Source organism: Alternaria arborescens (genome assembly GCF_004154835.1).
Source record: "Alternaria arborescens strain FERA 675 chromosome Unknown contig_1, whole genome shotgun sequence".
In the NCBI taxonomy this organism is placed as follows: domain Eukaryota; kingdom Fungi; phylum Ascomycota; class Dothideomycetes; order Pleosporales; family Pleosporaceae; genus Alternaria; species Alternaria arborescens.
The window spans coordinates 934,870-949,755 of NW_021167856.1; the positions used below are offsets into that span (position 1 = coordinate 934,870).

General features: G+C 50.5%; 6 protein-coding genes across 6 annotated transcripts; 2 read left to right on the plus strand and 4 right to left on the minus strand.

Moving 5' to 3' along the window:
* Nucleotides 1–349: 349 nt before the first annotated feature.
* Nucleotides 350–2,191, plus strand: AA0111_g357 (Beta-hexosaminidase 1; the record flags this gene model as incomplete). Its single annotated transcript, XM_028649470.1, has 1 exon — nt 350–2,191. The coding sequence occupies one exon, from the start codon at nt 350–352 to the stop codon at nt 2,189–2,191; it is 1,842 nt and encodes a 613-aa protein (XP_028512375.1).
* A 512-nt stretch (nt 2,192–2,703) lies between these two features.
* Nucleotides 2,704–3,275, minus strand: AA0111_g358 (hypothetical protein; the record flags this gene model as incomplete). Its single annotated transcript, XM_028649481.1, has 3 exons — nt 2,704–2,936; nt 3,047–3,145; nt 3,242–3,275. The coding sequence occupies 3 exons, from the start codon at nt 3,273–3,275 to the stop codon at nt 2,704–2,706; spliced, it is 366 nt and encodes a 121-aa protein (XP_028512378.1).
* Nucleotides 3,276–3,652: 377 nt separating this feature from the next.
* On the minus strand, nt 3,653–5,422 carry AA0111_g359 (hypothetical protein; the record flags this gene model as incomplete). The annotated part of the gene is made up of 1 exon (XM_028649492.1): nt 3,653–5,422. One exon carries the CDS (start codon nt 5,420–5,422, stop codon nt 3,653–3,655), a length of 1,770 nt encoding a protein of 589 aa, XP_028512377.1.
* A 528-nt stretch (nt 5,423–5,950) lies between these two features.
* On the minus strand, nt 5,951–6,628 carry AA0111_g360 (hypothetical protein; the record flags this gene model as incomplete). Its single annotated transcript, XM_028649504.1, has 1 exon — nt 5,951–6,628. The coding sequence occupies one exon, from the start codon at nt 6,626–6,628 to the stop codon at nt 5,951–5,953; it is 678 nt and encodes a 225-aa protein (XP_028511961.1).
* A 209-nt stretch (nt 6,629–6,837) lies between these two features.
* On the plus strand, nt 6,838–7,724 carry AA0111_g361 (hypothetical protein; the record flags this gene model as incomplete). Its single annotated transcript, XM_028649515.1, has 2 exons — nt 6,838–7,177; nt 7,234–7,724. The coding sequence occupies 2 exons, from the start codon at nt 6,838–6,840 to the stop codon at nt 7,722–7,724; spliced, it is 831 nt and encodes a 276-aa protein (XP_028511962.1).
* Nucleotides 7,725–8,877: 1,153 nt separating this feature from the next.
* On the minus strand, nt 8,878–14,646 carry AA0111_g362 (Protein dopey; the record flags this gene model as incomplete). Its single annotated transcript, XM_028649526.1, has 5 exons — nt 8,878–10,167; nt 10,216–14,109; nt 14,159–14,308; nt 14,369–14,493; nt 14,547–14,646. 5 exons carry the CDS (start codon nt 14,644–14,646, stop codon nt 8,878–8,880), a joined length of 5,559 nt encoding a protein of 1,852 aa, XP_028511963.1.
* Nucleotides 14,647–14,886: the final 240 nt, after the last annotated feature.

The window sequence follows — 14,886 nt, forward strand, 5'->3', positions numbered from 1 at the left end:
TCTCGAGAGCTGGACATGCAGCAAGGCTTAGCAAATAAGTGGCTGGCTTAACCTAATATCTCACTAAAGGGGCGCTTCCCGGTAGTGCATCATGCGCTTGATGATCTGTGGGCCTGCGAAGTGAATAGCCTAGCTGGGGTGGGAAAGCTGAACTCGTCAGTGTGGAACTCGAGTATGTCTTTCCTCTCTTCCCCACGTTGTGTTGACGCCGTAGATGGATTCCTGATTCATTGCTGATTCACTACGCGTGGTTGTGTAGTATTTATATCCGCAAGCATCCCCGTCCTTCCTTGCAACCATTGCTTGCTTTCTCGATACGGATTCGACCAGGACAACAACAAACACAGCAATGCGCGATTTCATACTGGCCTCCGTGGTCACGGCCTCAGCCTTGTTCGTTGGACAAGCTGATGCTGTCGCCGCCAACCCTCTTCCCAAACCCACGAGCATCACCTGGGGCGACTCTGGCTGCTTCTCTTTTGGATCCGTCGAACTCGATGCGCCCAACCATGAAGTGCTTTTTGCCGCCTTCGATCGCGTTACCAAGACAATCGCAGAGCTGAAATGGATTCCCGCAGCCACTGAAGCCCCGGTTACATCGTTTCAGCCTTTTCCGACCCCGACCGGTGCGTCGAGAAAGAGCAGGAGGCAGTATAGTGCGCCACCGGGAGGAAATTGCACCGGTACGGTCACCAAGGTCAAGGTTGATGTTGCCGACGCCCATGCTCAGCTCCAACATGGTGTTGACGAATCCTACACACTCGATCTCGCAGCTGGTTCGGATACCGTAGACATTACCGCGGGAACCGTCTATGGCGCCCTCCATGCCTTGACAACACTGCAGCAAATTGTTATCAATGATGGCTCTGGCAACATGGTTATCGAACAACCCGTCGCCATCAAGGATGCGCCACTTTACCCAATCCGTGGAATCATGATAGATACTGGCCGCAACTTTATCACAAAAGCCAAGATCTTTGAACAGATCAATGGAATGTCTCTTTCCAAGCTCAACGTCCTGCACTGGCATCTTATTGATTCTCAATCTTGGCCTGTGGAGATTAACGCCTTCCCTGAGATGACCGAAGACGCCTATTCCGCCAACGAGGTCTTCACCCAAGACATGTTGAAGGAGGTCGTCGCCTACGCCGCCGCACGTGGTGTGCGAATCATCCCTGAGATTGACATGCCCGGCCACGCCAGCTCCGGTTGGGCGCAAATCGACGAGTCCCTACTCACCTGCCAACACAGCTGGTGGTCTAACGACAACTGGGCACTTCATACAGGTGTAGAACCCAACCCAGGCCAACTTGATATCCTCAACAACAAGACCTACGAAGTTACGGCCAAGGTGTACAAGGAAATGACACAAGTCTTCCCAGACAGCTGGTTTCACATTGGCGGCGACGAACTCTTTGCAAACTGCAATAACTTCTCATCTGCCGCCCTCGCCTTCTTCAATAGTGGAAAGTCAATGGGCGACCTCTATCAAGTCTGGGTCGACCGAGCCCTGCCCAACTTCCGCGCACAGGCCAACAAGACTTTCGTCATGTGGGAAGATGTCAAGCTCTCCGCTGATGTGGCTGCTACTGGCGTTGTCCCCAAAGACGTTGTCCTCCAAGCTTGGAACAACGGCCTTGATCACATTAGCAATCTCACCGCACAGGGTTACCGCGTCATCGTTTCCAGTTCCGACTTCATGTACCTCGACTGCGGATATGGAGGCTGGGTTGGAAACGATCCCAGGTACAACGTCATGGTTAATCCTAACGCGACAGACGGCTCTCCTAACTTCAACTGGGGCGGCGGAGGCGGTTCTTGGTGTGCACCATACAAGACATGGCAACGCATCTACGACTACGATTTCACTTTCAACCTGACCGACAGCCAGAAGGCGCTTGTACAGGGCGCCATCGCACCTCTGTGGTCCGAACAAGTCGACTCTGTAGTTGTATCTCAGAAATTGTGGCCACGTGCCGCTGCACTCGCAGAACTTGTCTGGAGTGGTAACAAGGATGAGAATGGCAACAAGAGGACCACAGAGCTGACACAGCGTATTCTCAACTTTAGGGAATACCTGGTTGCTGTTGGTGTACAGGCTAGCCCGCTGATGCCAAAGTACTGTCTTCAGCATCCGCATCAGTGTGATTTGTATCTCAACCAGACAGCGTTGCATACACCTGTTGCTTAGAAGGCTGGGGTATTGCGTTTCTGTATCGGTGGTTTGACAATGATCATCATGACTTTGCTCTTGGTTGTGTGGGTGGAATTGTGAAAATTGGTCGAGCGATCATGGGAAGGAAGGAAGAGCAACACCTGAGTGTGTCGCGGATTCGTTTCTTTATAGGCACAATTATACCCGTTTTGGTCTGAATATATCATTTCTTGTGCAAATTGAAACTTGGATATGCCGTGCTCTATTGCTTTGAATTTTGGTAGTACTGAACGATATCTTCGTGATGAACCCTTGTACACTTGGTCAACAAGCTTGTGCTCTTAGTCGATCTATCGTGCAACAGATGGATTTGATTTAAATGACTATTGTTGGGCTTGCCCTAAAGATCACAACTCCGTTTAAAATGCGTTCATGAATCTGAAATGTGCACAGTATCTTCTGTCGCGACCCATGCTCCAAATCTTCGGGTATCAATTTAGCGCCCCACATTCATTGCTCCCTCCTTCGCCTTGTCCGTTCTTCCTTACTTACGGCGACTTCAGGTTCTTGTCTGCGAGGACTTCATTTGCAGCGGCCATCTCTGGGCTGGTAATGTCCTTCTCGCCTAACGTTTGCGAGTTGGAAGTATTGTCTGAGCTGGTGAATGGCTTCTTCACAGCATCCTTGAGCTTCTCAGTAGTAGTTTTCTGAAGCGAATTATTGTCATCTTTGGTGGATGTAGAGGTGGATGTAGAAGTAGAGGTTTCAGGAGCGATAGGTTCTATGGAGATGTTTTAGCATATTTGTCAGATATTTGTGCGAGTGAGTAGGCAACAAATTTGAGTGGTAGAAAGATGCTAATCGAATATGAACACAAGGACGAGTACGGACCTTGAAATTGGAGGTCGATGTCGTCACGGGACGGGCCATCAACATCAACGTGAGATGGGGTAGTGCTTGTAGCCCCTGGAAGTCCATTGACAGGAGGCTCTATATTGTGTTAGTATACATGTGCTTGTACATTGCTACACAACCGGCGACAATGCCATTGGAGAATAGCGCAAAAATGGGGCAACGTAGTCGTACCCTGGAACTGCGCCGTGTGGTCGGTAGTAGCCATAATTGATGTTGTAGGTTGATTCAAGGTTGACTAGGTTGGGATGTTCAGATGATGGTAATCTGGCGTGTCGGACTTACGTCCGCGGGGCATTTGGGGTTGTGATATACATTCCCTCGCGCTACGTCACCGGCTGACTGTGCGTGTCCTGGCTGTCGCGTGCTCAGATGATTGGGACTGGCCGAGGCGCGGCCACCCCCGCTATTACGCCTCAGACTCAGACTTGAACCCTGAACTTCAGCACTATTTGGGCCAAGTGCTCGTCAGAGGCGCGCTGCCAAAATCTAGAAGGGAATCCAGAGATTTCGATTTCTTCATGCGGAAAGAGAACAAAGTCTTGAAGTATTGTTTGGCGTGCTTGGCTAAGGCTAGATGGCGTTCTAGACGATCCGGATTGTATGAAGCCCGTTCTCGTAGCGCATACACGGTAAACGAGCCCTTGTATCTTCGTCCAGTTCTGCCAACAGTACGTCCTTTTCGTCGTCGTCCAAGTACCTGTCAACACATCCGATTCTCTCAAAAAACTTGCTCTTAAGGTTTTTAAGCCTGGTGAGTAGGCACTTTACTTGACTCCTCCCATCCGGACTGCGTTTATTGAACGCAGGCATAAAGAACAGCCGCTCTTCCGTATTATCGTTATCGAAAGCTATCTCCTCACCGTACAAAGTATCGAGCTTTACGAATATCTTGTGAAGTGTGTGGCTACCGTTGTGTCTGGAGACGATGCTACTGCCAACAATCATGTACCAGTCTATGCCTTCATCGTGTTTGGCACCTTGTAATCTCATAGGCTTGAGATAGCCACGCAGATCTAACCACCCACCTGTCACCGCTCCTGTGATATCTTCAGTTGCGTAATCGAGTACGACATCTTCGACATGTATCAGGGATTGTTGGTTGATCTCAGAATCCCATGATATTCTTCCATCCACCGATGCCCAGGACCAGGACGGCGCACGGTAACCTGGCGGACGTGACGTGCTAATAGATACTTGCCATATCAGCAACCTCTCTAGATTCTTGCGGTACATCCCAGCGATATAAGCGTCTTTCATATGAGGTATTACATTCTTAGCCACGCCTGAAAGGGCGACTAATTTGTCTCCTGGAACAGATAGGTTTTTGGGGCTATACAGGAAGACCAATGTGGTCCATAAGTCCTCCCAGTCTGTTTCGCCTATTTTGTTCCCGCCAAGCCGTTGTGCAATACGTTGTCGGTTTTTCTCTAGAGATTTGAGAAATGCTGCAGTATAATACAGACTCACAAGCGGTAGCTCTTGAGGATAGGTCTCGCATACAGTGTGTTCTCGACACTCCCAGAACAACTGGTCTCGACAGAAATGCAGAACTCGCGGTGCAAGATAACGCTCCTGGAAAACCCATCCACGTTTGTCGAGGGGCGAATGCATTAGGATATGTGGCCAGAGGAGAAGGTCGGTCATCAGACACTCCACAAGTTCAGTATCTGGCTGGAAATCGTCCAAGTTGACTTTGACGCGCGGGCGACCAATGTAAAGAGGGTCGCGATGTCGGAAAAGGCCATTCGTGCTATCCTCTGCATCTGTCGCAGATATATTACAGCAAGAGTTTGTATATACCATATTCATCGAGCTTGCTTCTCGGTACCAGTCTTGACGATCATCTCCACTTTGAATTATACACAATGAATCGATCCACAGGTAGAGAATTCCCAATTGTCTGGATACTTGAATGGCTTCTTGGAAGGTCCTGGGTAGGTCAGTCAATGGGAAACGAAGATTCGATTCAGATTCCATTGTTTGAGTGAGCTGGAAAGGCATGTTGTTACCCCAGCGATGGCTCAAGGTAGCATAAGGACCGGTTGGTGGTTCTCGTGCTGTGCGTATGAGTCGAATGTAGTTCTTGTCTTCACTAGGGTCGGCCAGATGTAAGAGACGCGTTGGGTACCAAGTGCTACCGCCCTCAGATGTGTTGCAAGATAGGTGTGAATTGACACACTCTTGTAACCATTTGGCAGCCATCTGCATAGATTCGACTGAAGACGTCCGGTCACTGGTGAAGCCAGCTTGTGCATCGGAATTCAGAGATGGCGTACAACCCATTCGATGGTCAGCGTAAGTACGTGTTCTACTATGACAAGACTTACTCTTATCCGGCTCTAGGACGAACATGTTGTGCTTGTCGACGCCTACAAACACCTCGGGATTGTAGCGTAGAGCCAAGCTAAATGTATTAGGCATTGCCCAGTGGCTCAACTCCGCGGTCGTAACAAATGCTAGCGCCGGGGTCTCAGTTGAAGAAGCCTCACCCTCTCTAGAATTAACAGCACGCGAGGATTCCTGTTCATCGCTGGATAGTACGTTCCACACTTTCTGACAGATACGACACCCATGACTTGCTGACGTAGCAAGAGAAGCACAAGTGGTATGATGACCGAACTTATGAAAATAAATCAGTCGTGTCTACTTCAATATATATATAGGCCATTTCGCTGAATGTGCTTACAGTATATTCTAATCCGTAATCTGGATCACGGCTTGGATCTCCAGGTCTTGTCACGTCGATGACATTATGACGATGCTGCAATACGCCAACACAGGTATCACAAAACATTGTTAAGTTGACGCTGTTGAGAGACAGGTAGGCTGAGGTTCGGACCCGAAAGATCGGACTGCTGTAAGACATTAGTACCCCGCCACCTATCCTGTCACCTTAGCCGCTGCCATAAGCCTTTCTTTCCTCCCCTCTTTCCAAGCCTTGTCAAGTGCCTCCAATTTTCCGCCTAACATCTGAACATTGCTCGGCTCAAGCATAACGACGCCTCTTCTTACATCAACATTACGCAGTACAAGTTTGGCACCCATGGCCATGTTTGTGTTGAGCCCGTCAATGCCTCGCAGATCCATCGCATAGATCTTGAGTCCTTTAGCATCCTGCAGTAGCAGCTTGAAAGGACCTTTGCTCTGCATGGGTGCTGCAGCCTCAACAGTCCCCTCGTTTTCTTGTTCTACAACACGCACAATCTCTCTCCCTTTTGTCATTTCACCCCGCTCTTGCGCTTCGATAGATTCTACCTGGGACCAACGCGAGTGGCCAATGTCTTCGACGTCGAGCACTTGACAGACAACTGGGCCGGGGACGATACGAGACTGAATCGTGCCTTTTAGTACATCGTTGGGAAATAACGATGCTGCAGGCTGACTGAGCGACGTGGTAATGTCGGTGGCTAGTAGGCGGAAGTGGGCGGTCTGCTTGATGGCGGGCAATGGCGTGTTCGGTCGGGTTGTGGAGAGGAAGCCTTGCAGCCATGCTGCGGTAGGATAGAGATGTCGCGCATTTAGGTGCTGTGTTAGCTCAGCTGCGATATTAGCTGCCATACCGGTAATCAATTGGAATTATGTGAAGTATGTGCGTAGGTTTGCTTCTTCGCGGATAAGGCTAAAGATGTGTGGGAAACGCGACGCGTAGAATGACGTGGGGCGTTTGTTCACGAATTGTGGCCTCGGCCCCTTCACATGAAACTCGAGCTTCAACATCATCCCATCCAACAAACCTTACAAGACATTCAAACAGACAACATTACAACATGTCAACTATAGCCTCTCCCCGCGCCAGCTCCTCAGTCCGCAGCCCCTCATTAACCCGCACCTCAATCGACAGCAGCTCGTCGCATCGCCCACCCCCGGCCGCACGCCGAAACCGCGCCGCTCTTCGCGAATTCTACGGCCTCAGGAATGCTCCTAGAGACGCAACACCAGATGCCAGGATATCCGAAGAATCTTCGGCAACCCAGCTCGGGCCAGAAGAAGACGAGACACTCACAGAGCTCGACGCTGCCGACTTCAACGCAGAAGCCTTTGTAGAGAGTTTGCTTGCAAAAGAAGGCCTGAAGGGTGTTTTGAAGGTCGAGGCAGACTTGGTGTCTCGTATGCTATGACTCTGAACGTGGCAGTGGGTAAACCACAAGCTAATGCTGGTACAGAGATCAGGAATCTAGACAGCGATCGCAAATCCCTGGTCTACGACAACTATTCCAAGCTGCTCTCCGCAACTAGCACCATCCGACGCATGCGCGGCAACATGGATCCTCTCGCACCGACTACGCATACACTCGGCCCCGCCATATCACATATCGCCGAGACAGCCGCTTCCCTATCATCCTCGCTACAGGGCAGCCATCAGTCAAAAGAAGAAGGATTGGGCATAAGCATACGTGTTGAGCAAGATGAAAAAGACAAACTGGACATGAACAAGAAGCGGAGACAACAAGACACGGTCAGGTGGGTATTGGACACACCGCGACGTCTGCAGGACATGATAGATCGAGACCAAGACGACGACGCAGAAAAGGAATGGCAAGAGGTCAGTAGGATACTCGACAAGTGGAAAGGTGTCACTGGCGTACAAGAGCTCAGAGAGCAATGCGAAGCCATTATGCAGGATGAAGACGATGAGGAAGACGGATCAGAGTGAAGCATTCATTCTCTGGGATAAAGAAGACACCCTGCTCAACACACGATGAATGCTCCTGCATGAGTAGGCAAGCATGATGCGACCAGTCACACAGCCACCTCGTACCCTGCCAACATATGTAAAAGGCCAAAGGGATGCTCGCGTAGGGCTCCAAGACACTGCAAGCCGCATACCAAGCATTACCGCTACCCAGCGTTTACGCCGCACCAACAAATCTTTGGGGCCTCACAGCATCTTTCTCGAAGCTCAACGGTATTCATACCATGTTTCTGTCCAGCTACTACCTACTTTGCCGCCTCGTGGAAGTCGGTTAAATCCATTTCCAGCAAAACTTGGGGTTCCAATAAGACAGGAAAACCAGGCAAAGACACAGTTACCTTGTATTTGTGCAAAAGCACAGGAGATGCTTGTTTCAGATGCAAGAAGCTTAACTTACTTCAATGCACGAGCGTTCATGTGCCGGCGATGAAGGATAAGAGGAGACCACTGATGTCGTTACAAAAGCTTTAGACTTGCAATAGGACCAGTATCTCACAAGCGACCGAATCAATGATTTCTTTCTACCAACTGTCCACCACAAGCGGATCTGCGAAAAAGAGAAGGACATGTAATGTACGTTATCGCATCAAAAAAAAAGATGGGCAAAAACATACAACAGCGGGGATTCGCTAGTGGTCACCCACCTAACTACTAATCCGCCGGTACACTGCTTGTATATGGCTGAGCGGACGGGAAGCCTAATTTTCAGTGTCCTATGGTCGTATGTATCATTTTGACCAATTCGTGGTCTATTGTACTCAAATCGCGCATAACCCTCAAGACTGGCATGCAAGCCGAAAACGTGAAGACAAGTTGTGTACCAATGTAAAAGATGAAGTGGAAAAGGTTGAACAGCATGTGTAAAATTTGAGAGCCAGAACATGATAGATGTTTGGACAACTGTGTTGGTACATGACGAAATTTTGAGAGATATCTAACGTATAAGGCGCTAAGCAGGATCGACATATTCGACCCTCTCCGCACACATGGTCTTGCACTTTCTGAGATAAAGCGTCAGTCCCTGCAGCTAGAAGATCTCATCTGTACCATGCCATCAACCAGCATCGGCCCAGAACAGTTTCCTGTTATACCCTTCCATCTACCATCGCTGCGCTTAGCTTGCCGCATCCTTGACCACACTCTCCCAAATACCCTGCCAATCCGCTTCTCCACCCCCATATCTCGCCTCGAACGCATTCATTGCCAGGTTGCCCAAGAATGGTCTCACCAACCGATTCACAAGCTCTCCTCTGGTCATCTCCAGCACCGCAGCGCCTTCCTCCTTTTCGAGAGCCTCGATGAGCGGATTTAGGAATAATGTCCGCTTGGGCTCATTAGCATCTGATCCATTGATCGCAGTTACAGGCATCGCAGGTGCTGTTGATGACCTGGTAAGAACCTCGTTGATCTCGTCTGTAAGAGACATCAGCGTCGGTGGTGTGACAGGCTTGTACACGGCGTCGATGGTGTCGGAGATGAACAGCCACTCCATAAGTTGGAAGTCATCGGGGTCTAGTACAACTAGCTCGTCGAGTAACTTGCATGTCTGGATTATGCCGGCATTGTTATAGTGTTCCTTGTTTGAAGCGTCTGGCAACAGGGCCGATAACCCAGATGTTAACTCGCCGTTTACAACCGGCCAAAGTGACGCGAGGTGGATGGGTGAGGTCTTCAGAATGATAGCACGTAACAGCACTATGACATCTGTACGGGTGATTGACGAAGGAGAAGATGCGGGTGTTGCGGTAAGTAACTCGACAACCTTCTCCAGAACCTGGGGTATGTTCGGCGTGAAAGCATCCTCAGGGCTACCTAGAATAAGAAGAGCAATGCGACGTAATGTAAGCTGTGTCTTCCTGTCGGCTTCCTGCCGAGCAGACGTTGCACCTACGCCAAACATGAGGCCAGCCGTTGTGGGTGCTGAAAGCCGTGATAGTAGTTCGGGGACTCGCTCCTTGTCAGACTGGGTCCACTGTGCGAGGATAGGCAGCCAAGCTTCTCTCAGTAGAAGGGGCGGTGTATTGAAGAATTTGGGGTCATTGAAGGCATCATAGATGTCTTTCTTGAGTAGCTTGTTGCCTTGTGCAATCTTGGTAAGACCTTGAAGCAGATCCAACGTGTTCCTCGATACGTTCTCAGGGAACGCTTTTGCACGGAAGGTGGGGCCAATGACAGATGCAGAGATGTCAGAGACGACCTTTGCAACACGATCATTTTCTACCAGAATGATCGACAGTTTTGGTACAATGGTGGTGAGGATAGAAACAACGTCAGTTGCTCGCTTCTGTGCGCGGATGCCGTTGGTTATCGCAGTCGTCTTTTCACTTGCAGCTTGATTTGAGTCTTGCAAATAGCCCATGGAGCGTGTTGTGAAGATCGCAGTCAAGATTCTAGCAAAGATATCCTGTACACGTGATTAGCACCTCTACATCGAACGAAGACATATACTTACTGCTAGCTCTCTCCGCATCTTCCGCTGCTCTCCGAAGTTAGTGTTGTCAACCTTCTGACCTATGACAGCGGTGAACTCCAACAGCGTAGGCAGAATCTGTCGATGTGGGAGGGGATTCGCAAGCACGTCTCGCAAGAATAGAGTGCAATCCTGCCATATCTCGTCCATAGCATCGTCCTCTAAAGAAGTCGTATATTCAACCAAGAAGGCGACTAGTTCGGCGTCGGTAAGATCAGAGGTGAGTGTTGACTGTCGATTAGTGTCCAAAGCCCCAGGATCGGTCCGGCTGTACACGGCGTTGAAAATCGCAGGTATTGTGTGCTTTGGCTTTGACCCGTTGAGGACATTCAGAAGTCCTGTAATAGCTGGTCCCTGCGTATCATCAGGGGTCGCATGCGCCCATAGGACTACCAATGTCTCTAGACATTCCAGTGCCTCCGCAGCAAATAGATGTTCTAATGTACGGCGGGCTCGATTGCGCATGCGCAGAGAAGTGTAAGAGAACGACGATGCTGAAGTATGGTCTTGTACTTCTAGCATATGTCCCCATGACCATATCGCAAAGCATATACGGACCGTGTCTTGGAAGCATAGGAGAACTGAGAGTCTGCTGTTCGCGGTTGGCGTGCGAGTTTGGTTTGTATCAGACGAAATCAGACCAGATACCACGTTGCTGAAGAAGCCCTGAGGCTGCTCCGGAGACTTGCTGGCCGACACCCTCGTCTCTTGTGTTGTCAAACGCTCGTGTGCCTTGGCCAAAATCTGCTCTAAACCGTTCATGAGCGATATCAGGGTGGACTCTGGTGATACTGTCGGCACGACTTGTGTCTTGGCGAATGTTGACTTGAGCTGCTCAAATGCAAGGTTGATCTCTTTGCAGAGACATTCCACAAGCGGAAGGAGGTTTTGGAATATTGTATCAGCGAACATTGGTAAAACCTCAACGAGGAATTGAATCCAGTCGTCAAGGACCAAACGACTAGCTGGGGAGGAAAACCCGAATTTTAAGCACTCAACAAGCTGAGGAGGTGGAGGTATGGGCGCTGGCGTATTATCTTCCGAATCTCTGTTCAAAGCTAATGACAGACGTGACCGGTTCGCTGGGTGGTTTGAAGGTTTTGGTTCTGGTGCGGGCTCTGGTGGACGGGTAAGACGGAGTTTCAGTGCGGCCAACTCTGCATCTAGTAAAAGACTTTGCAAAGATGGGCCTGCTGATCGTAGTCTTGCCATCAAGGGTACTTCAAGTTCCAAGTCTCGAAGCGGCGGAGCAAATGGACTACGATAGATTTGCGATATGACGGAGACGGACAGTCGGTGTAGTTCATGTATATGGGGCTCCAGGTTTGATTCCGAAGTACCAGCTCGAAGCGACAATGTGGTCAAGCAAGTACGTATGAGCCACTCCTGGATGGAAATCCGCGATGATGATGGTTCTGGCCACGTAAGAGTTACTTCGGCAAGAGTTACCCAAGTGAAGTGTGTTGGTCTTTTGATGACATCAAAGACGTGTCTGAGGTAGTACAGGCATTCTTTTGTATCATCTCTTCTAGAGTGCGATGGTCGTTCCTGCGACCCCTTGGCAGGTGCCAGATTGCCTGAAGCTAGGAGACAATTGAGCGATTGGATGTGTAGTGCGAGTACTTCAAAGACTCTATTCAAGCTTGGTAAATCTGGCAACCAGTTTTGCATGAATGTCGAGGTTTCAGAGCCCTCTTCTGTCAGAGTGTCCAGAAGTAGGAGTAGCGGCCTTGTCAAAACAGAATGAAAGTCACCAGCGGGCGTTGGGGCTTGCGTGACGTTACCACTCGGTCGGCGCGTAATGGTCACACGCTTTTCTGACTGCAAGTTCAATTCGTGCATGATATGCGTCCATAGTGTCGCAAATCGTCGGGCACAGTCGGGAGAGCTGTTGGAGATAGAATCGCGGCCCGTCTGCTCCACGATGATAGAAGCAATGGCACTTTCAACCATCCGGCTTGTAGGTGCAATGGAATGCAGCTGCAGCAAGGAGCGTGCCGTCTCGACATGGTATTTGGGCAATGTCGGCGAGAGATATTGCCAGAAGTACTGAACTAAAGGATGGATGAGCTCAGGCAATTGGCTAGAGGGGATATGAGGTCTCGACGCAAGTGCTGTTTGAAGTGCCAGCAAAACAGTCGTAACAGCACTTAAGTGCGAGAACGAAAGATCTTTGTTAGACTCGTCAGACGTTTGGAGAATGTCTGCAAGCATGGCAGTGAGATCAATGTCCTCAATTGCCTTTAAGCATTGCGTTTTGAATACCAGGTTAGACAAAATCTTGGAAGGCATCTCTACAGAGATCTCAGAGTCCGTCGACTGGATGGATGCTGTGAACATGCAGGAAGCCTCACGAAGCACGATTTGACCAAGCAGTGGTGGCTCGAAAGGGGGGTCAGCTGCATCAAGACTTCCTTGAGATTCTTCGTAGAATGCCCGGATTTGCTGGATCACAGTGGATCGTGGTATCTTGAGAGCTGCGGATATCTGCTGGTCCGTTGCTTGATCGCCTCGAAACGACCGGTCTGGTACTATCTGCACAAGTGAATCTGCAATCTCGAGGGCAAGACTCATGACTTCTGCGCCCGCTGGTGATTTGCGGGTCTTTCCGGAGCTTTCATTCAAGGACACAAGTGACGAAAGCACCATTAAAGGCATGTGATGCAGCAACATATCTTCTTCCTTGAGATTGAAGCGGGCTAGAACGAACTTGGCCAACTTCATCTTCTGTAAAGCTTCATCATTAACTGCCCCATCTGTCTGCAAAGAAGACGTGATAAGGTGAATCAGCTTGCCCCAAATGAGGCCGCTATCGACGCCATCGAAGAATGCGCTAGCACTTCTCATGACTTCGTCGACTTGGTCCTTGGGTGCAGTCTCGCTGTACGAGTAAACGCTTCGTAAAGCGGGCAGGAAGATCTCGGGTACAATCAACCCACCTACTTCCCATCGGTCCATGAGAGATAAACAGACTCGGAAAGGACGTGCTCTCTCGGAAGGTGATGCGCTACGACGATTAATCATCTTAAGGACACTGTTTGTGAGCGCCTCGAGACCGTATCGCGAAAAGAAGGCAGCTTGGTGTGCTGAAGGATCTACTGTCGTATTGTGCTTGTCCGTTGTTGGAGATGTGACCCCATCGTTGGCCTCAACAGCAGTGGGTTCTGGGCCCAAGAACCATGCCCAGAGCCGGCGGTTCAAGCTCATGTCTCTGCGCGACACAACGCTGGCAGCGGCAGCTACAAGTCGTTCCAAATCCCCTTTGCCAACACGCTCCTGCAGGACGGGTGAGTCGAGAGGTAGATGGCTGACCAACAGATCAAGAAAGCCTCGTTGAATGAGTATTTGAGGATCTGATAGGCCTGATTCGAAGCAACGGATAAGGAGACCAGGCTCTGGCGATGTAGCTGCCTCAGCCTCGTCGGACAATGTTCCTGAGGGCGTAGAGATGTCAGAAGGAGAGTTGCGCCGCTCTGGCCGTCCGAACTTGGGCAGGCGACGTACAAGGAAAGCAAGTGCACCTTGCCTCCTAGAAGGGTTCGTGATGGTTGCCAGGAAAAGGCATTGCCAGAAGTGGGACGAGGCACTGGCCGTCTTGGAATCGGCTGTCTCGTGTGAATTGTCTTGCACAGCGGTCCGCAGCTTCTCGGTTGCAGAAACCATGCGCTCAAAGTCCTCGCTTGTCTCATCTTCTAGTCCAGGTAGAAGAGAAAGTATGATTGCCTTCAAGGCCGGGCGAAGTGCAGCTCCGTCAAGCTTCAGGATGTGCTTTTCGAAGACGGAGAGGTAGAGGGGACGGACCGAGAGCGAGGCGAAGGAGAGGACTGAAGCAAGGCCGGGGAAGTAGAGGTTGAGGTCACGGGCGAGTGCATCTTTCTGGGCATGGGTCAGCTTATGCTGGGCTGACGTAGGGAGGCAGGCATACACCGATGGTAGAGAAGATGTAGTCATAGACTTCGAGGGCTTTCTGGTGAACGCCCGAGGGCAGTGTTGGATTCAAGCACTGCGCTAATCGCAGTGCGACAGTATCGCTATGTGGTATGGCGGGGATCTCTGGAGGATGCGCTTGCAGGGCCTGGACGGTGGTTTGTATAAGCGCTTTGTCTCATGATGGGAGTAGCATGGCGGTATTGACCTTCAACAGCCGTCCCAAGAATGATATGTAGTCGGCCCATTCCTGCTGTGCAGTGTCCCAGAGGGCGAGAGCGCGTTCGACACCGGCCGCATATCGTCGGAAGTTCTTGTCTTTCTTGTACAGAGCTGTGTTATTACGGTTAGCTTCACAAAGTCCCAGACCCAGAAAGAAGACATACGCTCTTCGGCTGCATGGCGCGCCGACCGCGGTGCTGGACTCGAGCGGCCAGAGCCCGGTGGTGAGAAGACCTGCAGGTTAGCAGTGGGATCAGCCGACATACTGTGTCTGGCAGGTATCGATGTGTCCGTGTATCAATGGCAGGGCGCTGGACATGCTGCTCCTGGTCGTGGTGGTGTTGAGCGTATAATCCGCTGCCTGGCTATCTACCAAGACCATTGCGACCGTGGACACGAAGCACTTCGGCGCGAAGGGGTCCGTGCCGTGGGACATGCCCGTCATCGACGCGCGCCGCACGCGACATCAGCTACAACACCATGAAGCCTAGACAGTTGCCCTAC